This window comes from Gopherus evgoodei, chromosome 2 (assembly GCF_007399415.2).
Source record: "Gopherus evgoodei ecotype Sinaloan lineage chromosome 2, rGopEvg1_v1.p, whole genome shotgun sequence".
Lineage (NCBI taxonomy): Eukaryota > Metazoa > Chordata > Testudines > Testudinidae > Gopherus > Gopherus evgoodei.
Genome location: NC_044323.1, coordinates 297,449,462 through 297,476,841, shown reverse-complemented (window position 1 = coordinate 297,476,841; position 27,380 = coordinate 297,449,462). Strand labels below are relative to the sequence as shown.

The 27,380-nt window shown below is 60.8% G+C and overlaps 1 protein-coding gene across 1 annotated transcript in view; it reads right to left on the bottom strand.

The window, feature by feature from the left end:
• The window catches only part of LOC115647229 (5-oxoprolinase-like), a 57,695-nt gene that overhangs the window by 26,169 nt on the left and 4,146 nt on the right, over positions 1-27,380 (bottom strand). The window contains exons 3-19 of the mRNA XM_030554072.1: positions 25,149-25,263; positions 24,766-24,889; positions 24,135-24,330; positions 23,539-23,704; positions 22,715-22,853; positions 21,388-21,455; positions 21,040-21,308; positions 20,274-20,386; positions 15,568-15,738; positions 13,791-13,928; positions 13,305-13,443; positions 12,077-12,189; positions 11,567-11,718; positions 1,660-1,820; positions 1,437-1,538; positions 614-788; positions 8-192 (exon numbers count right to left, since the gene is read on the bottom strand). Of these exons, the coding sequence (XP_030409932.1) occupies positions 8-192; positions 614-788; positions 1,437-1,538; positions 1,660-1,820; positions 11,567-11,718; positions 12,077-12,189; positions 13,305-13,443; positions 13,791-13,928; positions 15,568-15,738; positions 20,274-20,386; positions 21,040-21,308; positions 21,388-21,455; positions 22,715-22,853; positions 23,539-23,704; positions 24,135-24,330; positions 24,766-24,889; positions 25,149-25,263 (2,526 nt within the window). The remainder of the gene's footprint in view (positions 1-7; positions 193-613; positions 789-1,436; positions 1,539-1,659; positions 1,821-11,566; positions 11,719-12,076; positions 12,190-13,304; positions 13,444-13,790; positions 13,929-15,567; positions 15,739-20,273; positions 20,387-21,039; positions 21,309-21,387; positions 21,456-22,714; positions 22,854-23,538; positions 23,705-24,134; positions 24,331-24,765; positions 24,890-25,148; positions 25,264-27,380) is intronic.

The following is a 27,380-nucleotide window of genomic DNA, read 5'->3' as shown; positions in this document are numbered from 1 at the left end:
CCCTTACCTGGATGTGTGCCATGTAGGTCTGCACCACCTCCAACCCATACAGGCCAATCAGCTCGCTCACCAGCTGGATCCCCTTCTGATTGGCTGCCACCTGCGCCCGCAGGTCCGACAGGTTGTCCTGGAGGTTGCGGGTGCCGCTGCTGCCTGGGATGCAGCCGGGAGCCATCAGGGCCTCGCTCACAGCTGCTGAGAGGAAGGGCAGGTGTGAGCCGGCCCCTGGAGACAGGTGCCAGGATGCACCACGGGCTGCACTGCATGTTGGGATATTCACTCCCCAAGGGGCACACTGGCTCCCAGGGTCCCGACTGGGCAGGACGGTGCTATCGGGGGCCGAGAGCTACCCAATCCACAGCCTGGGGCCTTGGGGAGGCAAACACCCAACGAACAAATCCTGCACCCCCCGCAGGGCTGGGAGACCGAGCTCACCCACCCTGCTGGTGCTGAAGGGGAGCTCATGCCAGGGTCAGGAAGACGGCTCCCCCGTGACCAGAGCGCGGGGATCCCTTTGGGGGTCTCCCATTCGCATGCAAATCCAGCCCAAGGCTGCTTAGCTGCTCCTCCCAGCTCACGCATGGAGCCGCCATCCTGCCCTCAGCAGACTCACCCTCCTCCTGGAAGACTCCATCCTTCACCAGCTTAAAGGACACAAAGATGGCGCCTTCCTCCTGCAGCACCTTGGAGTGTGGGGGCATGGAGCCGGGTGTGATGCCGCCGATGTCCGCGTGGTGCCCACGGCTGGCGACGAAGAACACAGGCCTTGGCACCCCTGGCCAGAACACCTGGGAGGGGAGAGCAGCTTGAATTGGGGCCAGGGAGCCACATGCCCTGCACAGGCTCCAGGCAGGGTATAGCCAGGTGTGGGCAACCCCCACCCACTGCCTCTGCCTTTGGGACACCCGCTGCCCTGAGTCACCATCCTGTCAGCCCCACTTGGCCCCTGGCCTCTCTGTTGAGGCTACAGTGCCCTGGGGGCTGGCACCTCTGATGTGGGGAGACCTGCCTGTTCAGGAATGGGCTGAGACCCATAAACTCATGTCACTTGTGGGCCCCAGGGCTGCCTCCAGACAGGGAATAGCTTCTGGCTGGATCTGACATGGGCAGGGCCGGTTTTATGACCCACGGGACCCAATAGGAATACTCGACAGCGGTCTGGGGTTTTGGCGGTGGGGGATCCGCTTTGGGTCTTCCACGGCACCGAAGGACCCCCCACCGCCAAAATGCCGCCAAAGACCCCGGAGTGAACCCCCCACCGCCGAAATGCTGCCGAAGACCCCGGGAGAAGGACCCCCTTAGGCGCAGGGCCCTCTTTGGCGCAGGGCCCGATTCCAGGGAATTGGGGGAATCAGCGTAAAGCCAGCCCTGGCCATGGGGAGCTGCAGCCAGTGGCACCAGCTGCGCCTTGCCCAGGCCCTGCTGGTGATACTCACGGGTGTGATGACAGTCAAGTCTGGGAGATGGCTGCCCCCCGCACATGGGTGGTTGCTGAGGATCACGTCGCCCTCATTCAGGTCAGCCCCGAGGTTCCGGATCTGAAATGGCACCGAGAGCGGTGCTCAGGGCTGCCCAGGGGGAGCCGCAGGCCCAGCCCACGAAGCGCAGAGCAAGGTCGCAGGGGGATGCCCAAGAGGTGTGTGCCGGGGTTGCGCCTACCTGGAACTGGACAGTTTCCTGCATGGCACCCAGGTGCACGGGGATGTGGGGAGCGTTGGACACCAGCCCCCCGTCCGGCCCGAAGAGGGCACACGAGAAGTCCAGCCGTTCCTTGATGTTGGTGGAGATGGCCGTTCTCTGCAGGATCCGGCCCATCTGCTCTGCAGGGTGAGATGAAGCGACTGCTACCAGGGCCAAGGAGGGAGCAGTTCCATAGGAATCCCAGCCCCACGGGCCCCCCCAGGCCACGCACCCACCCTTCCCACGGCCTAGGCAGCTCGGCAGGCTGAGCAGTCCCCCTCCACCCCTGGCTCCAGCAGGCATCACGAGTCCAACTCTCCCCCACTTCCCCAGCACCAGCGGGTCTGCACTTCACATCAGTGCCACACGCTCTCCGTGCACGAGCCTTCTTCACCGCCACTCCAGCACCTCTAGGCCTCTGTATCATGGACACAGCAGCTCCTCCAAAATCTCAGCCACAAATGCCTCTCACTTCCCTGTCCTACATGCCTCTTGTGCCCCACACCCCTGACTGAACCGGGGCGACCCTTGGGCCACAGTTTGTTTGAAAGATGCTATATGAAATCAGCTGCCTCTGGGGTGGAGCATGGAACAGCTGGGTACAACCACACAGCAGGGCTCTTCAGCAGCTTGGAACAGGAAGTGAAGGAGAGTCTGTGCTCCGCTGAAGCTCCAGGGGGAATTTGGAGAGGCAGAAGGAGCTCCACCCAATTAGAATGGGGCCAGGACAGTGGGATTAACACTCCGACTCTGGGGTATGTGGGCCAGAGACCCTAGCAACACTTCCAGCTGTGCCACGCCCCCCAGTGCTGCACTGGGTTCAGCACTAACTGCACGGGGACCGTGTCCCCTACTGGGCCCCCCTGCTGCTCCCGGCAGCTTCTGGCATCCTGGGAAGTCTCCCATCCAAGCACTGCCTTGCCCAACCCCCCCGCCAGGCTTGTGGGACGGGCCCAGCTGAGAGCACTCAAAGGGGGGACTTTCTGTAGTATTTTTATGAAGCCTAAGTGTGGCTCAGTTTCCTTGACATGGCGACAGTCCGGGGGGGAGGGGAGGGGCTGTTTTGCCTGAAATGGTGATGGGACTGGTGTAGGGTGAACAGACAGCAAATCTGAAAAACCAGGATGGGGGTGGGGGGTAATAGGAGCCTATAGAAGACAAAGCCCCAAACATCAGGACTGTCCCTATAAAATCGGGACATCTGGCCACTCTAGGCTGGTGTAACCTTAGGAGTGTAATATACTGTCTCATTGAAAGGTGACAGGGCCAGAAAGGGTTAACTACCTCCCAGACGGCCCAGGGCCGAACTGTAGAAACTGATTAGGAAAATATGTAAATGACCAGAGCTTGGAAATGCAGCCGGCATTGTTAGAGGTAGAAGGGGAGGTGTTTGTTCAGGTCTTGTGATGTAAGCAAACAAGTCTTAGCTCAGTGGTTTGGGCATTTAGGAATCTGGGGCAAAAATCTGCCTAGGGATTGGTCCTGCTTTGAGCAGGGGGATGGACTAGATCAGGAGTTCTCAAACTGGGGGTCAGGACCCCTCCAGGGGTCGTGTGGTTATTACATGGAGGTCATGAGCTGTCAGCCTCCACCCTAAATCCCGCTTTGCCTCCAGTATTTATAATGGTATTAAATATACAGAAAAGTGTTTTTAATTTATAAGTGGGGGGGTCGCACTCAGAGGCTGCTGTGTGAAAGGGGTCACCAGAGCAAAAGTGTGGGAACCACTGCACTAGATGACCTCCTGAGGTCCCTTCCAATCCTGATAGTCTATCATTGCTATGGCTTTAATTCAAAGATCAAAAAATGAATATTAACATTTATGATGATACTTGAGTTAAATAGTATTATTGTCTATGTGTCTGGGGCGGCTTCAGTTAAACATAGAAGCTGCTGCCGAATTGCCATCGCTGCAGAAACCCGCCTGCCGCCTTAAGGGCACACAGAATGCTCCCCCCCGCCCGCGGCGGCAACTCGGTGTGCTGCTTGGGGCAGCGAAAACTGTAGAGCCGGCCCTGGGTATGTTGTATAACTCTGAGCAGTTGTCTGGGTGTAACCAAAGACACGGCCACCTTTAATGTCACTGCTGTTACTGTGAGTTCAGCAGAAGGTGACTCCATAACTTGTGCCAGTACTAAAAGAACATAAGAACGGCCGTACCGGGTCAGACCAAAGGTCCATCCAGCCCAGTATCTATCGACAGTGGCCAATGCCAGGTGCCCCAGAGGGAGTGAACCTAACAGGCAATGATCAAGTGATCTCTCTCCTGCCATCCATCTCCACCCTCTGACGAACAGAGGCTAGGGACACCATTCTTTACCCATCCTGGCTAATAGCCACTGATGAACTTAACCTCCATGAATTTATCCAGTTCCCTTCTAAACCCTGTTACAGTCCCAGCCTTCACAACCTCCTCAGGCAAGGAGTTCCACAGGTTGACTGTGCGCTGTGTGAAGAAGAACTTCCTTTTATTTGTTTTAAACCTGCTGCCCATTAATTTCATTTGGTGGCCCCTAGTTCTTGTATTATGGGAATAAGTAAATAACTTTTCCTTATCCACTTTCTCCACATCACTCATGATTTTATATACCTCTATCATATCCCCCCTTAGTCTCCTCCTTTCCAAGCTGAAGAGGCCTAGCCTCTTTAATCTTTCCTCGTATGGAACCCTCTCCAAACCCCTAATCATTTTAGGTTTCAGAGTAGCAGCCGTGTTAGTCTGTATCCGCAAAAAGAACAAGAGGACTTGTAGCACCTTAGAGACTAACAAATTTATTTCAGCATGAGCTTTCGGGAGCTACAGCTCACTTCATCAGATGCACAGAATGGAACACACAGACAGGAGATATTTACACATACAGAGAACATGAAAAGGTGGAAGTATGCATGCCAACAGGAAGAGTCTAATCAACTGAGATGAGCTATTGTCAGCAGGGGAAAAAAAACTTTTGAAGTGATAATTAAGATGACCCATAGAAGGTGTGAGGAGAACTTAACACAGGGAAATAGATTCAATTAGTGTAATGACCCAGCCATTCCCAGTCTCTGTTAAGGCCTGAGTTAATTGTGTCTAATTTGCATATTAATTCGAGTTCAGCAGTCTCTCTTTGGAGTCTGTTTTCAAAGTTTTTTTGTTGCAAAACTGCCACCTTCAAGTCTGTCACTGAGTGGTTAGAGAGGTTGAAGTGTTCTCCCACTGGTTTTTGAATGTTATGATTCCTGATGTCAGATTTGTGTCCATTTATTCTTTTGCGAAGAGACTGTCCGGTTTGGCCAATGTACATGGCAGAGGGGCATTGCTGGCACATGATGGCATACATCACGTTGGTAGATGTGCAGGTGAACGAACCCCTGATGGCGTGGCTGATGTGATTAGGTCCTTTGATGGTGTCACTTGAATCGATATGTGGACAGAGCTGGCATCGGGCTTTGTTGCAAGGATAGGTTCCTGGGTTAGTGTTTATGTTGTATGGTGTGCGGTTGCTGGTGAGTATTTGTTTCAGGTTGGGAGGCTGTCTATAAGCGAGGACTGGCCTGTCTCCCAGGATCTGTGAGAGTGAGGGGGATCATCTTTAAGGATAGGTTGTAGATCTTTGATGATGCGCTGGAGAGGTTTTAGTTGGGAGTTGAAGGTGACGGCTAGTGGTGTTCTGTTATTTTCTTTGTTGGGCCTGTCCTGTAGTAGGTGGCTTCTGGGTACTCTTCTGGCTCTGTCAGTCTGTTTTTTTACTTCAGCAGGTGGGTATTGTAGTTTTAAGAATGCTTGATAGAAATCTTGTAGGTGTTTATCTCTGTCTGAGGGATTGGAGCAAATACGGTTGTATCTTAGAGCTTGGCTGGATGGATCGTGTGGTGTGTCCTGGATGGAAGCTGGAGGCATGTAGGTAAGTATAGAGGTCAGTGGGTTTCCGGTATAGGGTGGTGTTTATGTGACCATCGCTTATTAGTACAGTAGTGTCTAGGAAATGGACTGCTCGTGTGGACTGATCTACACTGAGGTTGATGGTGGGATGGAAATTGTTAAAATCATGGTGGAATTCCTCGAGGGCTTCTTTTCCATGAGTCCAGCTGATGAAGATGTCATCAATGTAGTGCAAGTAGAGTAGGGGCGTTAGGTAACGAGAGCTAAGGAAGCGTCGTTCTAAGTCAGCCATAAAGATGTTGGCATACTGTGGGGCCATGTGGGTACCCATAGCAGTGCCACTGACTTGAATGGCTGGGTCATTACACTAACTGAATCTATTTCCATACGTTAAGTTCTCCTCACACCTTCTATGGGTCATCTTAATTATCACTTCAAAAGTTTTTTTTCCCCTGCTGACGACAATAGCTCATCTCAATTGATTAGACTCTTCCTGTTGGCATGCATACTTCCACCTTTTCATGTTCTCTGTATGTGTAAATATCTCCTGGCTGTGTGTTCCATTCTGTGCATCTGAAGAAGTGAGCTGTAGCTCACGAAAGCTCATGCTGAAATAAATTTGTTAGCCTCTAAGGTGCCACAAGTACTCTTGTTCTTTTTGCTAATCATTTTAGTTGCCCTTCTCTGAACCTTTTCTAGTGCCAGCGTATCTTTTTTGAGATAAGGAGACCACATCTGTATGCAGTATTCAAGATGTGGGCATACCATGGATTTATTTAAGGGCAATAATATATTCTCAGTCTTATTCTCTATCCCCTTTCTAATGATTCCTAACATCCTGTTTGCTTTTTTGACCACCTCTGCACGCTGCGTGGACATCAGAAAACTATCCGCGATGACTCCAAGATCTTCTTCCTGACCTGTTGTAGCTAAATTAGCCCCCATCGTATTGTATGTATAGTTGAGGTTATTTTTTCCAATGTGCATCACTTTACATTTAGCCACATTCAATTTCATTTGCCAGTTTGTTGCCCAGTCACTTAGTTTTGTGAGATCTTTTTGAAGTTCTTCACAGTCTGCTTTGGTCTTAACTATCTTAAGCAGTTTAGTACCATCTGCAAACTTTGTCACCTCACTGCTTACCCCTTTTTCCAGATCATTTATGAATAAGTTGAATAGGATTGGTCCTAGGACTGACCCTTGGGGAACACCACTAGCTACCCATCTCCATTCTGAGAATTTACCATTAATTCTTACCCTTTGTTCCCTGTCTTTTAACCAGTTCTCAATCCATGAAAGGACCTTCCCCTTTTATCCCATGACAGCTTAATTTACGTAAGAGCCTTGGTGAGGGACCTTGTCAAAGGCTTTCTGGAAATCTAAGTACACTATGTCCACTGGATCCCGCTTGTCCACATGTTTGTTGACCCCTTCAAAGAACTCTAATAGATTAGTGAGACACGATTTCCCTTTAGAGGAACCATGTTGGCTTTTGCCCAACAGTTTATGTTTTTCTATGTGTCTGAAAATTTTATTTTTTACTATTGTTTCGACTAATTTGCTCGGTACCGACGTTAGACTTACTGGTCTGTAATTACCGGGATCACCTCTAGAGCCCTTTTAAAATATTGGCGTTACATTAGCTAACTTCCAGTCATTGGGTACAGAGGCCAATTTAACGGATAGGTTACAAACTATGTATGGGAGTGGTAATGAAAAATTCATAGATAATGTAAAAGTCAATGGTAAAAGCTGTTTAGGGCAAATTATGGCTTTTAACATCACTCTAGTTAAAGCAGTTCTTGTCAAAGAGGAAGATTATTTACCAATCGGAGTGTGAATGTTGTAGTCCTCTATAAGTTTACTGTCCGTGTGCCTTCAGCCAGAATCCACCTTGAATGGAATGAAGTTATAGCTGGGGTAAGGAAGTTATTGCCTAAGGACCTTTTGATCGGGGAAAATATTAATGCTTTGTTCAGTTCAAGTAGCCAGTCACACGACAGGAATGATCTTAAATCTGTGTCTATTATGGGCAATGATTTGGCTGGGGAGGGTTTCTTCAAAAGTGTGCCTGTGCAAAAAAGCAGTTTGTCAGTGAATGAAGTGTCTGAATGTCTGTCTAGTAATTCATAAGTGAATTTGAAATTAGAACAAGCACAGAAAGATCTCATTGGTCAGAAAAATGTTTCTCAGGAGCAGATGAAAGTGGCTGGTCAGGTGGAAGCCCTAACGGAGGAAGGAAAGGGGAGATTTGTGATGGGTGATGGATTGGTGGCTAGTGCAGTTGTAAAAGTGAACCTGAAATGGGAAACTGTGATTTGCTGGAAGTAGCTCAGTGTAGTGAGAATAGCAGCAGTTTATCTGTGGAGAGTGGCAATGTGCCTGATAGGGAAAGTCTGAATGAGCCTAAGCAGCCTTGTGAGCTGATGGCTTTGTCTAGTCAGCAGTTTGGGAAGACAAGGATAGTGGAAGATGAGTGTCCCTATCCCTTACCTGTTTCCTGTGTGGAGAAATGTGACAGAGAAGGGAACGTGCCTGTGTCTGTCAGGGGTGTTGACTTGCCTATGGAGGGAGCTACCTCGGTCTCCAAGCAGTTGTCTGTGAACAGCCCTGTGTGCTGGGACAAGGGAAATGTGATCCCAAGCTGTGTGTCTGGTGAAGGAGAATGTGTCTCCGGTTCTTCTGTGTCTGTGGAGCAGACAGAAGGTGCCTTTCAGCCTGTGATGGTGGAGAATAGTGCAGGTGTCTCAGAGTTGGTTCTGGATTCAACTAAAGCCCAGGAAGAGAAGGTCCTAAGTTTCTGTCTGCTGGGTAGAATGGCACTGTGACTAGGTTGCATCCAGTTAGTGTCCTAGTGAAATCCCAGAGATCAGACAATTCTGGTTCTTGTAGTTTGCCTGTTGCTAATGTGTGGTTGGAAAAGGGTGTAGCAACTCTGTCTGATTAGGGTAATACCCTAGCCAGGGCACAAGAAGAGCATGAAGGTGATTTAATTGTGTTACCCACTGACAGTTTGACAACTTGTAGCAAGAAGAAAAAGATTCCTGAACTTGTTCATGGCCAAGGGAAGGAATCACAGATTATTAGGGATGGAAGGGACCTCAGGAGATCATCTAGTCCAACCCCCTCCTCAAAGCAGGACCAATGCCCACTTCCCTAAATGGCCCCCTCAAGAATTGAACTCACAACCCTGGGTTTAGCAGGCCAATGCTCAAACCACTGAGCTATCCCTCCCCCAAGGAGAATGTTTCTAATCTTTTATCTAGTGAGTCTATGAGTTTGCCTGAAAGGCGATTCTGTAGGAATCCACGAGATGAGCCAAAAGTGATCATGGATGTGAGTAAGACCCAGAAAGAGTCTGTTGTGACTCAGGGAAGTGTTCCTTTAGACCAAGCCCCAGGTGAAGAGGATGTGACGAAGTGAGACTGTTCTTAATGTTTTTTCTGAATACTGTGTGGGTGCCTCAGTTTCCCCTATGCAGTTCTTAAGTATCTAGGTTGTGGGAGAAAGGGGTGTGATTGTTGTAGAGCAGTAGAGGGCAGATGTGATGCTGTCTGGACATAAAATGGCTGACACTCTGTCTCCTGGCAGCTAATGACCTGGGGCCCTCCTCTACAAAGGTGCCAGCTGAAGGTTGTGACAAAGTCGGGCTGCTCTTAATTTTTCCTCTGAATACTGGGTGGGTGCCTCAGTTTCCCCTATGCAGTTCTTAAGTCTCTAGGGGGTGAGATTGTTGAAGAGCAAAGGGCCAGTGTGCATAAATGGCCAACACTCTGTCTCCTGGCAACTAATGGCCAGGGCCCTTCCCCCTTGCAAGGGGATGCTAAAGGTGTGGGAGAACAAAGGAATCAGGTGACCTACTGGCCCGGGAAAGAGACAAAGCCCAGAGGAGGAGGGGCTAGAGAGGGAGTCAATTTGGAGCTGGCTGGGGACGAGGAGTGAGGGCAGATGTGGGGGTCTGGCTCACTGCCCCCCAGAATGGACCCAGCCGAGGGGTCCGGTTCGCTGTATCTACAAGCTCTGTTTTAGACCATGTTCCTGTCGTCTAATAAACCTCTGTTTTACTGGCTGGCTAAGAGTCATGTCTGACTGCAAAATTGGGGTGCACGCTGGACCTCTGGCTTCCCCACAGAGGGGCATATGCTGAATGCTCCAAGGTCAGACCCAGGAAGGTGGAAGCCGTGTGAGGTTCTTGCTCTGAAGACAGTCTGCTCACAGAGAGGAGGCTCCCCCAGAGTCCGGACTGGCTTTGTAGGGAGCAGTTCCAGAGCATTGCCCAGGAACTCTGTGACAAAGGTGTTGGAGAACAAAGGGATCAGGTGACCTCCTGGCCCCGGGAAAGAGACAAAGGCCAGAGGAGGGGCTGGAGAGTTTCAGTTTGGAGATGGTTGGGAAAATGGAGGGGAGCCCAGACAGGGCTCTGACCTCCCAGGGGCTCCCCAAGATGGACCTGACTGAGGGGGTCCTGTTGTCTGTACCTGCGAGAGCTGTCTTGGACTGTGTTTCTGTCATCTAAATAAACCTTCTGTGTTACTGCCTGGCTGAGAGTCACGGTGAATAGCAGGAAGCCGGAGGTGCAGGGCCTTGCCTCTCCCAAACTCCGTGACAGAGGGTAAGGGCATAATTTCTGTGAGGGATGAATTGGTGCTTAGAAAGGTTCCTAGGGAAAGGAATCGTCAGGGTAGTCTTTGCAAGCAGTTTACTGCAGCTGAAGGTTGTGAAAGTGATTTGATCAAGGAAGTTTCAGTTCCTACTAGCCAGAAATTTTCTGCTGTGAATGGATCCACTGACTTTCCTTTTGAAAGATCCAGTGGGGGTAGCTTTAAAAGGGTCTCAGATGCAGTAGAAGCTGTTAAGAAAGTAGAGCAGCCCCATAAGCAAGTGACTGTGCGTGGCCAGCTTGTTGGGAAGACAATGGTGTTGGAACAGGAATGTCTCCATGCTGATTCTGTGAGTGAGCAGTCTGTGCTTCAGGGTCTGAGGACAGACTGGGTTACTGGTGTTTCAGAGCAGAACAGTTTTATGGCCAAATGCTTGAGGATGCAGGATGACCTGTTACTGAAGAGGAGGGGATAGGGAAAAGCTCTGCTGGCCTATAGAGCTGTGGATTCTGCTTGTTTGGTAACACCAATAAACATGGCATTGCCTGCACTTTGCACTCGGGCCTTCTGCTTTCTGTCTGGGTGACAAGAACCAAGGGGGGATGAGAGGAAGTCCTAACATGGGCAGCAGAATGGCAGGTGAAATTCAGTGGTGATAAATGCAAAGTGATGCACATTGGAAAACATCATCCCAACTCCACAGACACATTTATGAGGTCTAAATTAGCTGTTACCATTCAGGAACGATCTTGGAGTAACTGTGGAGAGTTCTCTGAAAACATCCACTCACTGTGCAGCGGCAGCCAAAAAAGTGAACAGAATGCTGAGAATCGTTAAGAAAGGGAGAGATAAGAAGACAGAAAATATCATGTTGTCTCTATATAAATCCATGGTCGCCCACAGCTTGAATACTGTGTGCAGATGTGGTCGCCCCATCTCAAAAAAGATATATTGGAATTGGAAAACGTACACAGGAAGAGAGATTAACAAGACAGGGACTTCTGATCTTAGAAACAGACAACTAAGGGAGGATATAATAGAGATCTAAAAATCCTGAATGATGTGGAGAACGTGAACAGGGAAGTGTCATTTACTCCTCCACCTAACACAAGAACCAGGGGTCACCCAATGAAACTAGAATCACAGAAGCGCAGGGTTAGAAGGGACCGCAGCAGCCACCTAGTCTAACCCCCTGCGGAGATGCAGGATTTGTTGTTTCCAAACCAGCCATTAATAGGCAGCAGGTTTAAAACAAACCAAAGGCAGTATTCCTTTGCACAACCCACAGTCAAGCTGTGGAACTCTTTGCCAGAGGATGTTGTGAAGCCAAGACTATAAGAGGGTTCAAAAAAGAAGGAGATAAGCTCCTGGACGACACACACGTAGAGTGGGCCTGGGGGCTGGCCTGGTGCCGCAGCCTCACCTGCAATGCCCATGAAGCGGTGGGAGAAGATGGAGAGCTGGATGGTGTTGAGCTGGGTGCTGATGGGGCCCTGCTTCTCGGAGCCTATGGCAATGCTGATGTCCCCGTGGCGGGTGATGGAGGCCGTGCAGCCCGGCTCGATGAGGATGGTGCTGAGGGACAAGGCTGTGTTAGTGCACATGCCCGTGAGAGGGTTCCCCAAGGCAGCACCCCCCCGGGGACGTCCATCATCACTCACCCTCCAGAACTCCCTGAAGCACCTGCACAGCCTCTCGCGCAGGAATGACAGAGACTTCCCCAGTCACAGAGCAAGTTGGAGCCTGGGCTGGAAACAGCACCCAGGAGCGCTGACCTCCGATCTCAGCCCCGCCCAGCTCTCCCTCTCGATGCCGGGCAGATAACCCAGGCGTCCTGATGCCCAGAGTCCTGCTTTAACCATTGGCCCAGGTTCTCTCCCCAGCGACAAGCATAGAATCCCAAGCATCCAGGCTTCATCTACCCCCCTCCCACCTGTTCTTATCGATGATGATGCTGGGGCCAGGGATGGAGTGGTCCCAGGACAGATTCTCCAGCAGGTACACGCAGGTGTCCAGGTAGCCATCAGCAAAATAGCAGCGAGTCACCTGCCCAGGGAGAAGAGGGGATGCCCTGAGAGTGCCTGGGCCCAGGTTTCCCCAACCCCGCCCCGTTGTGCATCACTAACAGGGAACCCTCTCCCCTGCACCCTGGCACAGATGGAGCCAGTGTCCCAGCAGTTCAGACTGAGGGGCCAGGCCAGGCAAGACTCATAGACTCTAGGACTGGAAGCGACCTCGAGAGGTCATCGAGTCCAGTCCCCTGCCCTCATGGCAGGACCAAATACTGTCTAGACCATCCCTAATAGACATTTATCTAACTTACTCTTAAATATCTCCAGAGATGGAGATTCCACAACTTCCCTAGGCAATCTATTCCAGTGTTTAACTACCCTGACAGTTAGGAACTTTTTCCTAATGTCCAACCTAAATCTCCCTTGCTGCAGTTTAAGCCCATTGCTTCTTGTTCTATCATTGGAGGCTAAGGTGAACAAGTTTGCTCCCTCCTCCTGATGACACCCTTTTAGATACCTGAAAACTGCTATCATGTCCCCTCTCAGTCTTCTCTTTTCCAAACTAAACAAACCCAATTCTTTCAGCCTTCCTTCATAGGTCATGTTCTCAAGACCTTTAATCATTCTTGTTGCTCTTCTCTGGACCCTCCCAATTTCTCCACATCTTTCTTGAAATGCGGTGCCCAGAACTGGACACAATACTCCAGTTGAGGCCTAACCAGCGCAGAGTAAAGCGGAAGATTGACTTCTCGTGTCAAGACCCAGGCACTGATCTTGCCCTGCCCCAGAAGAGCCTTCCGGACCCACAGGACAGGGCTCAGCACAGCCAGCCTGCCCTCCTGCACTCAGCGCCCCGCGGGCCTGTGCTGCCCAGCAGAGGTGCCCACTGTGCCACACCGCATGCCCTGCCCCCGGGGCAGGGCTGTCTGGGAGGATCTGAGCCCCCAGGAGCTGCTCTGAGGCAGGGCATGGGAGAGGACCGGCAGATCGCTGACTGGCAGGGGCATTGTGGGATTGCCCTGGGATAGGTTCTGCCCCGTCCCAGAGCCCGCCTGCCCCTAGGAAGGGAGGGAGCAAGCCCTCTCCACAGCCCCGGGGGGGAGAGGGGTGCACACGGGGGGTGGGAGAGTGCTGCTGCCTGGGTCTCACCGTCTCCACGCGGGCAGGTCTCCCGCTGGCCGCGACTGGCTCGTCCTGGCCAATCCCGGTGCTGCCAATGCCTCGCACACGCACGTCGTCCACCATCACAGGGCGCCCAGGGATGGTGAAGCCAAACTCCTTCAGGTACCTGCAGGGCCAGGCCGCTGTTAGCCCAGGAACATGCTGCACCAGGGCTGCAGAGATGCCCAGCAGCCCGGCACGTGGCTGGGAACAAACCCCACTGCACTCCTTGCAGGGCAGCCGAGGGCGCTGGGGGCAAGGTGGGGTCCTCTGGGCCACAGGTGGGGCAGGGGCAGTGGCCTGGCAGCCACAAGGCAAGTCTCCAGTGAGTCCTGGGCAGGTGCTGCCCACTAACCCCTGGGCCCTCAGGATTGTGCCCCAGTGCAAGTCAGTCGTTCTGGGAGGCAGCCCCAGCCCCAGTACTGTGGGGGGAAGGAGAGGCCCAGACCCCTGCATGGGGCAAGTGACACCAACCTGCTGGAGAAGGCGGCGCGGAAGTCCCCAGCCCGGCAGGAATCGGACGTGGCTGGGTGCCCCTTGGCCGAGCACATGAGGTTGCAGTCCGTGCGCTCGTAGCGCAGGTGCAGGAAGGGCTCCGTGCAGATCTGAGACCTGGGCATGGAGGGTGGGGTTAGCTGGTCCCCCAGCACAGCATTTCCCATTGCCCCCCAGGACGTCCATCATCACTCACCCTCCAGAACTCCCCCAAGAGCCTCTCCGTCCCCCTGAGAGCCCCCCTGCTCCCAGAGAGCCCATCGTCCCTCACGAGAGCCCACCTGTCCCCTGCCCCCTGAGAGCCTGTCCGCCCCCCCAGAGCCCATCGCCCTCCCCCGACAGCCCACCTGCCCCCTGCCCCCTGAGAGCCTGTCCGCCCCCCCAGAGCCCATCGCCCTCCCCCAAGAGCCCACCTGCCCCCTGCCCCCTGAGAGCCTGTCTGCCCCCCCAGAGCCCATCGCCCTCCCCCGAGAGCCCACCTGCCCCCCGCCCCAAGAGCCTGTCCGCCCCCCCAGAGCCCATCGCCCTCCCCCGACAGCCCACCTGTCCCCTGCCCCCTGAGAGCCTGTCTGCTCCCCCCGAGCCCATCGCCCTCCCCCGAGAGCCCACCTGCCCCCCGCCCCCTGACAGCCTGTCTGCCCCCCCCGAGCCCATCGCCCTCCCCCGACAGCCCACCTGTCCCCTGCCCCCTGAGAGCCTGTCTGCCCCCCCCGAGCCCATCGCCCTCCCCCGAGAGCCCACCTGTCCCCTGCCCCGAGAGCCTGTCCGCCCCCCCAGAGCCCATCGCCCTCCCCCGACAGCCCACCTGTCCCCTGCCCCCCGCGAGCCTGTCTGCCCCCCCAGAGCCCATCGCCCTCCCCCGAGAGCCCACCTGCCCCCCGCCCCCTGAGAGCCTGTCTGCTCCCCCAGAGCCCATCGCCCTCCCCCGACAGCCCACCTGTCCCCTGCCCCCGCGAGCCTGTCTGGCCCCCCAGAGCCCATCGCCCTCCCCCGAGAGCCCACCTGCCCCCTGCCCCCTGAGAGCCTGTCCGCCCCCCCAGAGCCCATCGCCCTCCCCCGAGAGCCCACCTGCCCCCCGCCCCCTGAGAGCCTGTCCGGCCCCCCAGAGCCCATCGCCCTCCCCCGAGAACCCACCTGCCCCCCGCCCCCTGAGAGCCTGTCCGCCCCCCCAGAGCCCATCGCCCTCCCCCGAGAACCCACCTGCCCCCTGAGAGCCTGTCTGCTCCCCCAGAGCCCATCGCCCTCCCCCGAGAGCCCACCTGCCCCCTGCCCCCTGAGAGCCTGTCTGCCCCCCCCGAGCCCATCGCCCTCCCCCGAGAGCCCACCTGTCCCCCGCCCCGAGAGCCTGTCTGCTCCCCCAGAGCCCATCGCCCTCCCCCGAGAACCCACCTGCCTCCCGACCTCTGAGAGCCTGTCTGCCCCCCCCGAGCCCATCGCCCTCCCCCAAGAGCCCACCTGCCCCCTGCGAGCCTGTCCGCCCCCCCAGAGCCCATCGCCCTCCCCCGAGAACCCACCTGCCCCCTGCCCCCTGAGAGCCTGTCCGCCCCCCCAAGAGCCCATCGCCCCCCCCACCCCCCACCAGAGAGCCCGCCTGCCCCTCCCCCTCCCCCCCGAGAGTCCATCCCAGCCGCCCAGAGGAAGCAGTGGGAGGTGCTGACGCAAATCCCTGGGCTGAGGGTGACGGGCCCTCGGGGAGTCCAGCCTGCATGCAGCCCCCTGCCCCCCCAGGGCAGCCCTGGGCCTGTGGGGCGGGTACCTGGGGAAGCCCTGGGCCTGCAGTGCCCGCACACACTCGGTCTCCAGCGCCGCGATGCGCTCGTCCAGCTGGCCATAGGCCTCGGGCCCGTAGCGCAGGGAGCAGGGCTCCTGGGCCTCGTGCACCACGTCCGCCAGGGCCAGCCCGTAGGCTGACAGGATCCCGCTGTGCCTGCAAGGAGACCCCGGCCTCAGGGCGGCGCCCACCCACCCGGGCACCGGCTCTGCCTCGGGGCAAGGGGGCAGCGGGGGCCCCGGCCTGCTCCCCCGGCCCTGCTCCCCCCGGCCTGCTCCCCCCCGGCCCCCTACTCCCAGAGCCCGGCCCTGCTCCCCCCGGCCCTGCTCCCCCCGGCCCTGCTCCCCCCGGCCCCCCAATCCCAGAGCCCGGTCCTGCTCCCCCCGGCCCTGCTCCCCCCGGCCCTGCTCCCCCGGCCCCCACTCCCAGAGCCCGGCCCTGCTCCCCCTGTCCTGCTCCCCCCAGCCCTGCTCCCCCGGCCCTGCTCCCCCCGGCCCCCCAATCCCAGAGCCCGGCCCTGCTCCCCCCGGCCTGCTCCCCCCGGCCTGCTCCCCCCGGCCCTGCTCCCCCGTCCCTGCTCCCCCGTCCTGCTCCCCCCGGCCCTGCTCCCCCCGGCCCTGCTCCCCCATCCTGCTCCCCCCGGCCCTGCTCCCCCCGGGCCCTCATTCCCAGAGCCCGGTCCTGCTCCCCCCTGCCCCCCACTCCCAGAGCCCGGCCCTGCTTTCCCTGCCCTGCTCCCCCATCCTGCTCCCCCCGGCCCTGCTCTCCCGGGCCCCCAATCCCAGAGCCCGGCCCTGCTCCCCCGGCCCTGCTCCCCCCGGCCCCCCAATCCCAGAGCCCGGCCCTGCTCCCCCGGCCCTGCTCCTCCATCCTGCTCCCCCCGGCCCTGCTCCCCCCGGCCCCCCATTCCCAGAGCCCGGTCCTGCTCCCCCCTGCCCCTCACTCCCAGAGCCCGGCCCTGCTTTCCCTGCCCTGCTCCCCCATCCTGCTCCCCCCGGCCCTGCTCCCCCCGGCCCCTACTCCCAGAGCTCGGCCGTGCTCCCCCGTCCTGCTCCCCCCGGCCCTGCTCCCCCCGGCCCTGCTCCCCCCTGGCCCCCCACTCCCAGAGCCCGGCCCTGCTCCCCCCGCCCTGCTCCCCCCGGCCCTGCTCCCCCCGGCCCCCTACTCCCAGAGCTCGGCCCTGCTCCCCCGTCCTGCTCCCCCCGGCCCTGCTCCCCCCCGGCCCCTACTCCCAGAACCCGGTCCTGCTCCCCCGGCCCTGCTCCCCCGGCCCCTACTCCCAGAGCCCGGTCCTGCTCCCCCGTCCTGCTCCCCCCGGCCCCTACTCCCAGAACCTGGTCCTGCTCCCCCGGCCCTGCTCCCCCCGGCCCTGCTCCCCCCGGCCCCTACTCCCAGAACCCGGTCCTGCTCCCCCGGCCCTGCTCCCAGAACCCGGTCCTGCTCCCCCGGCCCTGCTCCCAGAACCCGGTCCTGCTCCCCCCGGCCCTGCTCCCCCGACCCCTACTCCCAGAACCCGGTCCTGCTCCCCCGGCCCTGCTCCCAGAACCCGGTCCTGCTCCCCCGGCCCTGCTCCCAGAACCCGGTCCTGCTCCCCCGGCCCTGCTCCCCCCGGCCCTGCTCCCCCCGGCCCCTAGTCCCAGAGCCCAGCCCTGCTCTCCCGGCCCCCCAATCCCAGAGCCCGGCCCTGCTTTCCCTGCCCTGCTCCCCCCGCCCTGCTACCCCCGGCCCTGCTCCCAGAGCCCGGTCCTGCTCCCCCCACCCTGCTCCCCCCTGGCCCCCCACTCCCAGAGCCCGGCTCTGCTCCCCTGGCCCCCCAATCCCAGAGCCCGGCCCTGCTTTCCCTGCCCTGCTCCCCCCGGCCCCCCACTCCCAGAACCCGGTCCTGCTCCCCCCGCCCTGCTCCCCCTTGGCCCCCCATTCCCAGAGCCCAGCCCTGCTCCCCTGGCCCCCCAATCCCAGAGCCCGGCCCTGCTCCCTCGGCCCTGCTACCCCCGGCCCTGCTCCCAGAGCCTGGTCCTGCTCCCCCTGCCCTGCTCCCCCCTGGCCCCCCACTCCCAGAACCCGGCCCTGCTCCCCCTGCCCTGCTCCCCCCCGGCCTCCCACTCCCAGAGCCCGGCCCTGCTCCCCTGGCCCCCCAATCCCAGAGCCCGGCCCTGCTTTCCCTACCCTGCTCCCCCTGGCCCCCCACTCCCAGAGCCCGGTCCTGCTCCCCCCACCCTGCTCCCCCCTGGCCCCCCACTCCCAGAGCCCGGCCCTGCTCCCCTGGCCCCCCAATCCCAGAGCCCGGCCCTGCTTTCCCTGCCCTGCTCCCCCTGGCCCCCCACTCCCAGAACCCGGTCCTGCTCCCCCCGCCCTGCTCCCCCTTGGCCCCCCACTCCCAGAGCCCGGCCCTGCTCCCCTGGCCCCCCAATCCCAGAGCCCGGCCCTGCTCCCTCCACCCTGCTACCCCCGGCCCTGCTCCCAGAGCCCGGTCCTGCTCCCCCCGCCCTGCTCCCCCCTGGCCCCCCAATCCCAGAGCCCGGCCCTGCTTTCCCTGCCCTGCTCCCCCCGGCCCCCCACTCCCAGAGCCCAGCCCTGCTCCCCCGGCCCCCCAATCCCAGAGCCCAGCCCTGCTCCCCCTGCCCTGCTCCCCCCAGCCCCCCAATCCAAGAGCCCGGCCCTGCTCCCCCGGCCCCCTAATCCCAGAGCCTGGCCCTGCTCCCCCTGCCCCCCACTCCCAGAACCCGGTCCTGCTCCCCCCGCCCTGCTCCCCCTTGGCCCCCCATTCCCAGAGCCCGGTCCTGCTCCCCCCAGCCCCCCACTCTCAGTGCCTGGTCCTGCTGTACCCAACTCCCCACTCCCAGAGCCCAGCCCTGCTCTCCCCAGCGCTGCTCCCCCACACCCCCTAATTCCAGTGCCCGGCCCTGCTCCCATTGCCCACCCCGCTCCCCCCGACCCCCTAGTCCCAGTGCCTGGCCCTGCTCCCAGTGCCCAGCCCTGCTTCCTGCAGCCCCCCACTCCTAGTGCCCGGCCCTGCTGTCCCCGGCCCCCCACTCTCAGTGCCCAGCCCTGCTCCCCTGGCCCCCCACTCCTAGTGCCCAGCCCTGCTCCCTTGGCCTCCCACTCCCAGAGCCAGGCCCTGCTGTCCCCAGCCCGCCACTCTCAGTGCCCAGCCCTGCTCCCCTGGCCCCCCAATCCCAGAGCCCGGCCCTGATCCTCCCAACCCCCACTCCCAGAGCCCAGCCCTGCTCTCCCCAGCGCTGCTCCCCCGCACTCCACTAGTCCCAGTGCCCGGCCCTGCTCCCATTGCCCACCCCGCTCCCCCTGACCCCCTAGTCCCAGTGCCTGGCCCTGCTTCCTGCAGCCCCCCAGTCCTAGTGCCCGGCCCTGCTGTCCCCGGCCCCCCACTCGCAGTGCCCAGCCCTGCTCCCCTGGCCCCCCTCTCCCAGTGCCAGCCCTGCTTCACGCAGCCCCCCACTCCTAGTGCCCAGCCCTGCTCCCCCGGCCCCCAACTCCCAGAGCCCAGCCCTGCTCTCCCCAACACTGCTCCCCCGCACCCCCCAATTCCAGTGCCCGGCCCTGCTCCCATTGCCCACCCCGCTCCCCCCGACCCCCTAGTCCCAGTGCCCGGCCCTGCTCCCAGTGCCCAGCCCTGCTTCCTGCAGCCCCCTACTCCTAGTGCCCGGCCCTGCTGTCCCCGGCCCCCCACTTCAGTGCCTAGCCCTGCTTTTCTGGCCCCCCACTCCTAGTGCCCAGCCCTGCTCCCCCAGCTCCCCACTCCAAGTGCCCGGCCCTGCTGTCCCCAGCCCCCCACTCCCAGTGCCCAGCCCTGCTCCCCTGGCCCCCCCCTCTCAGTGCCCAGCCCTGCTCCCCCGGCCCCCCACTCCCAGTGCCCGGCCCTGCTCCCCCCGGCCCCCCACTCCCAGAGCCCGGCCCTGCTCCCCTGGCCCCCCACTCCCAGTGCCCAGCCCTGCTCCCCCCGGCCCCCTACTCCCAGTGCCCAGCCCTGCTGTCCCCAGCCCCCCACTCTCGGTGCCCAGCCCTGCTCCCCCCGGCCCCCCACTCCCAGAGCCCGGCCCTGCTCCCCTGGCCCCCCACTCCCAGTGCCCAGCCCTGCTCCCCCTGGCCCCCTACTCCCAGTGCCCGGCCCTGCTGTCCCCAGCCCCCCACTCTCAGTGCCCAGCCCTGCTCCCCCCAGCCCCCTACTCCCAGTGCCCGGCCCTGCTGTCCCCAGCCCCCCACTCTCAGTGCCCAGCCCTGCTCCCCCCAGCCCCCTACTCCCAGTGCCCTGGTTCCACCAGCCCCCTCTGTTCCTGTGTCCACTCTCCCTGGTTCCTTCTGGGGCCCCCTGCTCCTACTGGCCCCCTTCTGGGCCCCGTGTCCCAGTGCCCGGTCCTGCTCCCCCCAGCCTCTGACACATCCAGCAGCAGGGACACCAAAATCAGCAAACTGTGACCCTACCAAAACGAGCCAGCCCACTCTGTAGCATCCAGCAGAGCCCCCAGCACAGCCACAGGGCGCCCCAGAGAGTCACAGGGCTAGCATCCCCACTCCCGCCCTGCCGAGCCCTGCGGGGCTCTCTGTACCTGCCCTTCCTATGCAGACCCCCAGGGCCGGGAGAGAGACCTGGGAAGTGTCAGCCCCCCCGACCCCCCACGGGCTCTCTGGGCCCTGGCAGACACGACGGCCTCCCCCAGCTCCCCGGTACGTACCTGTGAATGAAGACCCTCTTCATGCCTAGCGCACGGGCAATGGCGCAGGCGTGCTGCCCCCCTGCACCCCCAAAGCAGGCCAGTACATGGCACGAGGTGTCATGGCCTCTCGCCTGCCAGAACCACAGCAAGTGTCACCCAGAGGGACAGCAAACCAAGCCGCCCCTCCCCTCTCAGTGAGACGCCCCCCGACTCAGGGATCCAACCCCTCCCCCAGGGAACAGAGCCCCCCCGCCCCCAGCAAGACCCAGGGAACCAACCCCCTAGCCCGGGAACTGAGCCCCCACACCCAGCGAGCCCCAGAAACCATCACCCCCAACACCAGGGAACAGAGGCCCCCCCCAGCGAGACCCAGGGAACCAACCCCCTAGCCCGGGAACTGAGCCCCCACACCCAGCGAGCCCCAGAAACCATCACCCCCAACACCAGGGAACTCAGTGTGAGCCCCAGGAACCTTCCCCACCCCCGGGAACAAGTCCAGGGGAACCCTTCCCTCTCCTGCAGGCAGGGTGGGGCTGCACTTGGCCAGAGGCACCAGCCTAAGGAGGTTCAGCTCTGCGCCGGGGAGTGCTGGGTGCCCTGCAGCAGAGCCCACGCACGGAGCCTGGCTCTGCTCCCAATACAGGCAGGGGAGCAGGGGTGGGGGACTCCTGGGCATTTGCCCAGAGGGTGGGGGGAGGAAAGATGCCCTGTCAGCTCTGGGGAGAGGTGGGGACAGGTGTCACCATCGTGGGGCTGATAGGCTGCAGCCCTGTCCCGCCCCTACCTGGGTCAGGGAGCGGATGGGCCGGCACATGGCCTCGTTGGCCACCTGGATGAAGCCCATGGCCACCTCCTCCACGGTGAGAGGAGAGCGGGGGCCTGGCACCTGGCTGGCCAGGAAGGCGTTCACGCGGGCAGTGAGCTCCTGGAAGCTCTGCAGGGTGGCGTCCCGTGACAGCGGCTGGTCCTCACCCGGCCCGAAGATGTGGGGAAAGTAATGGGGCAGCAGGCGGCCCAGGCACAGATTGGCATCGGTCACTGTCAGGGGCCCCCCTGCAAGGACAAGGGGTCATTCGCTGCTGCTCACCAGCCCACCCGAACACGTCCCGGCACAGCAGAGCCCCAGCCTCACCCTTCCTGTAGCAGGTGGGGCCAGGATGGGCCCCCGCAGACTCGGGACCAACCACAAATAGCCCAGACCTGGTGGGGAGAGAAGGGAGACGCATTACTGCAGCGCAGCCCCGGGGTGGGCAGGGCAGCCCCACGCAGCAGCATCACCCTGCATTTGGGGCAGGAAGTGAAGGAGAAGCCTGTGCCCAGCTGAGGGCACATGGGCAAGAGGGAGGTAGGAAAAGGGTGACCTACATCAGACCCAGGCAGGGGCAGTGCGGGTCACGCGCCAGCCCCGGGAAGTACCAGAAGCCCTGTTAGGTGCCCCTAGTGCCAGGCTGGGGCATCGGGGACAGACCCGGGGGCGAGCAACCCCTACTGAGTCCCCACCAGGGAGCACAGCGCCCCTAGCACCAGGCTGGGGCATCGGGGTCAGACCCGGGGGAGAGCGCCCCCTACTGAGTCCCCACCAGGGAGCACAGCGCCCCTAGCGCCAGGCTGGGGCATCGGGGTCAGACCCGGGGGAGAGCGCCCCCTACTGAGCCCCCCCACCCCCAGCAGCACAGCGCCCCTAGCGCCAGGCTGGGGCATCGGGGTCAGACCCGGGGGAGAGCGCCCCCTACTGAGTCCCCACCAGGGAGCACAGCGCCCCTAGCGCCAGGCTGGGGCATCGGGGTCAGACCCGGGGGAGAGCGCCCCCTACTGAGCCCCCCCACCCCCAGCAGCACAGCGCCCCTAGCGCCAGGCTGGGGCATCGGGGTCAGCGCTGATGCAGAGGACAGCGCCCCCTAGTGAGGGGAAATGGGATGCAGCACGGCCCCCAGTAGTAGCCAAGCGTGTGTAGATCTCGGAGCTGCCCTGACGCTGCTTAGCTGGTGGGGTGCCACATTACACCCCTAGTTTGGGGAGGAGAAAAGGAGCTGGGACGGGGCTGGAACCAGGACGGCTCTGCTACGAGCCAGGAATGGCCGATGTCCAGGGGCTGGATGCTGAAACTCAAAACACAGCCCCTCGGCCAGGAACATCAGAGCACTTGGAACAAGAACGGCCCATCCAGTCTCTTGAGCAGCAACTGAGGCAGCCCCCAGAGCCAGCCCCACGGTGCCCTTGCCATTCGGGTCCCAGCCCCACACTCAGGGGCCCTCTTCTGGCCCACAAGCAGGACTGGGGTTGCTAGGCCTGGCCGGGTGTCACTGAGGGGTGCGGGAGGCTCACTCCCTTTGTAAGGAGAGTCAGGGCCCCACAGCAGCAGAAGTGGAACTTGGAGCCCCGCCTGAGCCAGCCCGGGTCCCTGAACTCCACCCTGGGAGAAGCTCCCCAGGAGTGGCGGGGCAGGGAAGGGCACCCACCGGAAGAAGAGCCTGGAGCCGCCACCAGCCGCCACGGTGTTGATGTCCAGCTGGGGGGCCTGGATGCGGATCCCGGCTGTGGTCGCCTCGAAGACGTGCTCGTACTCGCCGGCGTAGCGGCTGACGTCCGTCGAGGTGCCTGCGGGGGTCACAGCTCAGCCGCTTGCCCCAGGCCCCAGCCAGGGCCTGGCTCAGAGCTGGCTCCATCCCCAGGGCCTGCAGCCTGCCTGGGGCAGGGCAACACAGGGCCGCCCGGAGGGGGCAAGTAGGACAATTTGCCCCAGGCCCCGGGCCCCACAGGGACCTCCACGAGAGTTTTTCAGGGCCCCTTCACTCTCTCCGGGGGCCCCAGAAAACTCTCACAGGCCTGGGCCCTCAGAACTTCTGCTCCAGGTCTTCGGCAGCAATTCAGCGGCAAGGGCAGTCCTTCCACTCCGGGACCTGTCACCAAAGTGCCCTGAAGACCCATGGTGGGGGGTCCTTCCACCCCGGGACCCACTGCTGAAGTGCCCCGAAGACCCGTGGTGGGGGGCTCCTTCCACCCAGGACCCACCGCCGAAGTGCCCCGAAGACCTACGGAGGGGGGTCCTTCTGCCCCGGGACCTGCCGCAGTGTGCCGGGTCTTCGACGGCCCCAGGCCCCCTGAATCCTCTGGGCGGCCCTGGGGCGACATCCCAGCTTCCCCGGCCCCTGCCCAGCACCGGGCCTCGCCTGCCCTAGGGGAGCCCATCTGGGAGAGCCAGGGTCCCCTGCTGCGTGCAAAGGAGCTCAGACCCTCCCCACCCCAGTCACAGGGAAAGACCCCCCATGCAGGTGGCACCCACCTCCCATGTCGAAGCCGATCACAGGCTGCCCGTCCTCCTGGCTGTAGGTGGTGACCGCGTAGCCCACAACGCCGCCGGCGGGGCCAGACAGGATGGCCCGGGAGCCACTGAACTGCCCCATGGGGGTCAGGCCCCCATCGGAGCGCATGAAGAGCACCTGGGTGTCCTGCAGGGGGAGCCAGAGAGAGCAGGTGAGCCTGGAGCCAGGTGGGACGAGGGGATGGGGCCCTGCATGGACCAAGGGAAGGAGCAGGAACCGGGGTCCCCAGCTGGGTGACAGGCAGTGCCAGGGTGGCTTCACAAGACCAGCAGAACCGGGACGGGCCCTGGGACAGAGGCTGGAGCCAGGTAAGGGCTCTGGGATGTGCCCCAGGCAGGGAGAGGGGCCCTGGCACAGGGACATGGACCAGGCACAGAAGAAGGGAGCAGATGAGTCCATGTGGAGGAACCGGGAGTGGCCATGTGGGGAGGTGACGAGCCACGTCTGCCTGGGTGGGTGGGGCAGCCCCAGGGACCTGTTCAGGGCAATGCCCACCCAGCCGCTGGGGCAGTCAGGGCACAGCAGGTCCCTAGAGGCAGTGTGCTGCCACGCTCACCTGGAGCTGCTGGTTGAAGCTGGCGCGGAAGCCATCGAGGTAGCGGTGGATGCAGGGGGTCAGGTAGGCGTCGGTGCAGGCCGTGTACCCGCGCGGCACCACCCGCACCATGGGCATCACCGAGGAGGACAGAGACACGTGCTGGAAGCCCAGCTCCCGGGCCAGCGCCCCCACCTGCTGCTCATGTGCTGGCCAGCTGCCAGGAAGAGAGAATGGAGTCAGGAGGCTGGAGAGCTGTGGGGCAGGGCACCCGCCCCAAGCCAGATGGGAGAGATTCCCAGCCCCCTGGGGCAGGGCCATGCTAGCAGCTGAGCAGCAGCACCGGTGGGACACTGAGCCGGGCAGTGCCCAGCGTGGGGGTGGCACAAGGCTGACCTGTTCCCCAGGCACATATCCAGCCCAGCCTTGGGTTTGGAGGTGCAGGCTCCAGCCCCGAGTGGCTCCAAGCACCACGAGTGGGGTGGGGACCAGCACCCACTCGGGTCTAGGCTGAGCCCAGTGCTCATCTCACCCCTGCCCGCATCTGCCCTGTGCCCTTAGGGATGCCCCCGTGCCCTCCTCCCAGCATGTCACCGCACACCTGCTCCACTTGGGGCCATGTAGGCGACAGTGCCCACCAGGAGGGACTCACGCGTAGGAGTGCAGGAGCACCACGGCCAGGCTCCGGATCCCCAGCGCCAGCAGCCGCTGCAGGTCTCTCCGCAGCACGGCCAGGTCCACGGGGCGCTGCACCACCAGCGAATCCCCCGTCACACCTGGGGAGAGGACGGAGCCACGGTAGAAGGGCCCACACATGCAAACCGCAGCCCCAATCCCCTCCTGGAGGCCACAGGGCAGAGAGACAGAGAGCAGGGCAATGTGGGGAGGGGAATTGGGGCACTGGGGAGACACCAAAGGCGCACGGCTGAACCCCCTCCATGGCACTGCCCTGGGTATGCACTGGGGCGGGGGGGGTCCAGCCAGTCCTTACTGCCCCCTGCCTCTGCTGCCCTCTGGCCAGCTCCAAACACCAACCTGAGAGCACCTGGCCAGGGTCGGCCCCAGGGAGCTGGCAGCCAGCGCGGTGCAGGATCAGCCGCTCGTCCACCTCGACCACCTCCTCATACAGCACCTCGGGCACTGCCACCTCCTGGGGAACCGACAGAGAGGGGCTCGGTCACTGCCAGGCTGGGGGGCTGGAGTGTAGAGACCAGCCCCAGGGCAGGGCCAGTCATGCGCCCCTCGCATGGTCTGGGGCAGACCCAGGGATTGGCTCTCATCCCACCACACTAGGGGGCAGGGGGCTCATCCTCCCCCTCCTTGCTGCAGTTCACTCCACCACTCTGGTCTCTTGCTGCCACTCCCCACCTTCCAAGCACTTTCCTCAGGGGCTGAAGGGGTTGTACATTGGGGTCCCCATTCCCAAGCCCTGCCACGTCCTGCCGCACCCCAGTGACCAAGGTCTCTCTCCGCTGCTCCGGCTCCCCACAACTCCTGCCCACCACCCGCCCACCCCTGGTGAGGGGCTGAGTCCTAGGCCCTGCTCCCACCAGGACTCTTTGACTCAGCCTGGCCCCCTGGCATGGGAGGGCCCCGGTTCAGCCTCAAAAGCTTCCCCCTTCCAGATGGTCCTGGAGGCAACTCCCTCGCCCTGGCTCCGGCTCTGGCTCCAGTTCCTTGCTGCAGTCAGTCAGGGCCCCACCAGGACCAGCTGCTCAGGGCTCCAGGGCTCTGATCTCTCCCTCCCAAGCCAGCGTCCCAGCAGCACCATCACACAGGAGTTTAACTCCTCTCGCCCCAGAGAGGCTAAGGGTACGTCTACACAGCAAACCACCCGCGCCACCGGCTCAGGACCCAGGGCAGCTGCCTCAGGCCCGTGCTACGGAGCTCACAGTAGCAGTGCAGACGTTCCCACTTGGGCTAGAGCCGGGCTGACCCGGCGCGGGGGTCTCGGATCCTAGTCTTCAGCCCAAGGTGTGAGGCAGTGGGAATGTTGTGCTGTGTCTGTGAATGCTGAGTGGGGAGTATTGACCTGGGAAGGTTGCAGGGGAGTTGTGCTGGGACGGGCTGCACTAGAGAAGGGAGGACACCTGAGCATGTAACCTGAGAACCCAGGAAGGGGTTTGGAGGCCAGGTAACACCTCTGCCCAGGACACTGGACAAAGGCTGGGGGAGGAGCTGGGGGAGGCTGAGTGAGAGGCTGGAAGGGAGTTTCAGTTTGAAGCTGGCTGGGAAATGGAGGGGAGCCCTGACGGGACTTGGGCTTCCCAACGGCCTCCTTAGGGCCCCAGATGGACCTAACTAAAGGGGTCCTGTTCTCTGTACCGGCAAGACCTGTTTTGGACTGTGCTCCTGTCATCTAAATAAACCTTCTGTGTTACTGGCTGGCTGAGAGTCACGTCTGACTGCAAAGTGGGGGTGCAGGACCCTGTGGCTTCCCTAGGACCCCGCTGGGGCGACTCGCTGTGGGAAGCACACAGAGGGGCAGAGGATGCTGAATGCTCCAAGGAGAGACCCAGGAGGTGAAGACGTGTGAGCTTCTTGCCCTGAACAAGTCTGCTCCAAGGGAGAGGAGGCTCCCCAAAGTCCTGACTGGCTTTGTGGGGAGCAGTTCCAGAGCAGCGCCCGGGGACTCCATGACACAAGCCCAAACGTCTGCACTGCGTGTGGAGCCCAGGGCCCTGAGTCAGCCGGCCCGCTGTGTGGACATACCCGAAGGGAGACAGTGGGTCAGTCCAGTCCCACCAGACCCTTCCATCTAGAACAGGCCCCAGAGCTGATAGCCAGCGCACAACCCCCACCCCTCCAGGCACTCAGTGACCAAGCCACCTGGACTGGGTCTCTCTGGGGTCACCCCTGGGGTGCGTGGTCATTTCCCCCAGCCAGATGCCTCCAGGCAGCCGCCCATCAGCACCCACCAGAGACACCTGGAGGGCTCACCCCAGATTCGATCTGTAGAAGCTCAGAAATCAAAGGGTTTTGTGAAGAGGCAGCTCCTTCCCCTGGGTTGGCGGGGGGGGGTCACTGCAGAAGAAACCCAGGAGATTAAAATAACAAGGAGTTTGGTGGCACCTTAAAGACTAACAGATTTATTTGGGCATAATATTCCGTGGGTAAAAAAGGCACTTCTTGTTGTTTTTGTGGATACAGACTGTGACAAAGTGGGAATGTTCTTAATGTTTTCTCTAAAAGCAGCAGAGAGTCTTGTGGCATCTTATAGACTAACAGATCTATTAGAGCATGAGCTTTCATGGATGAATACCCACT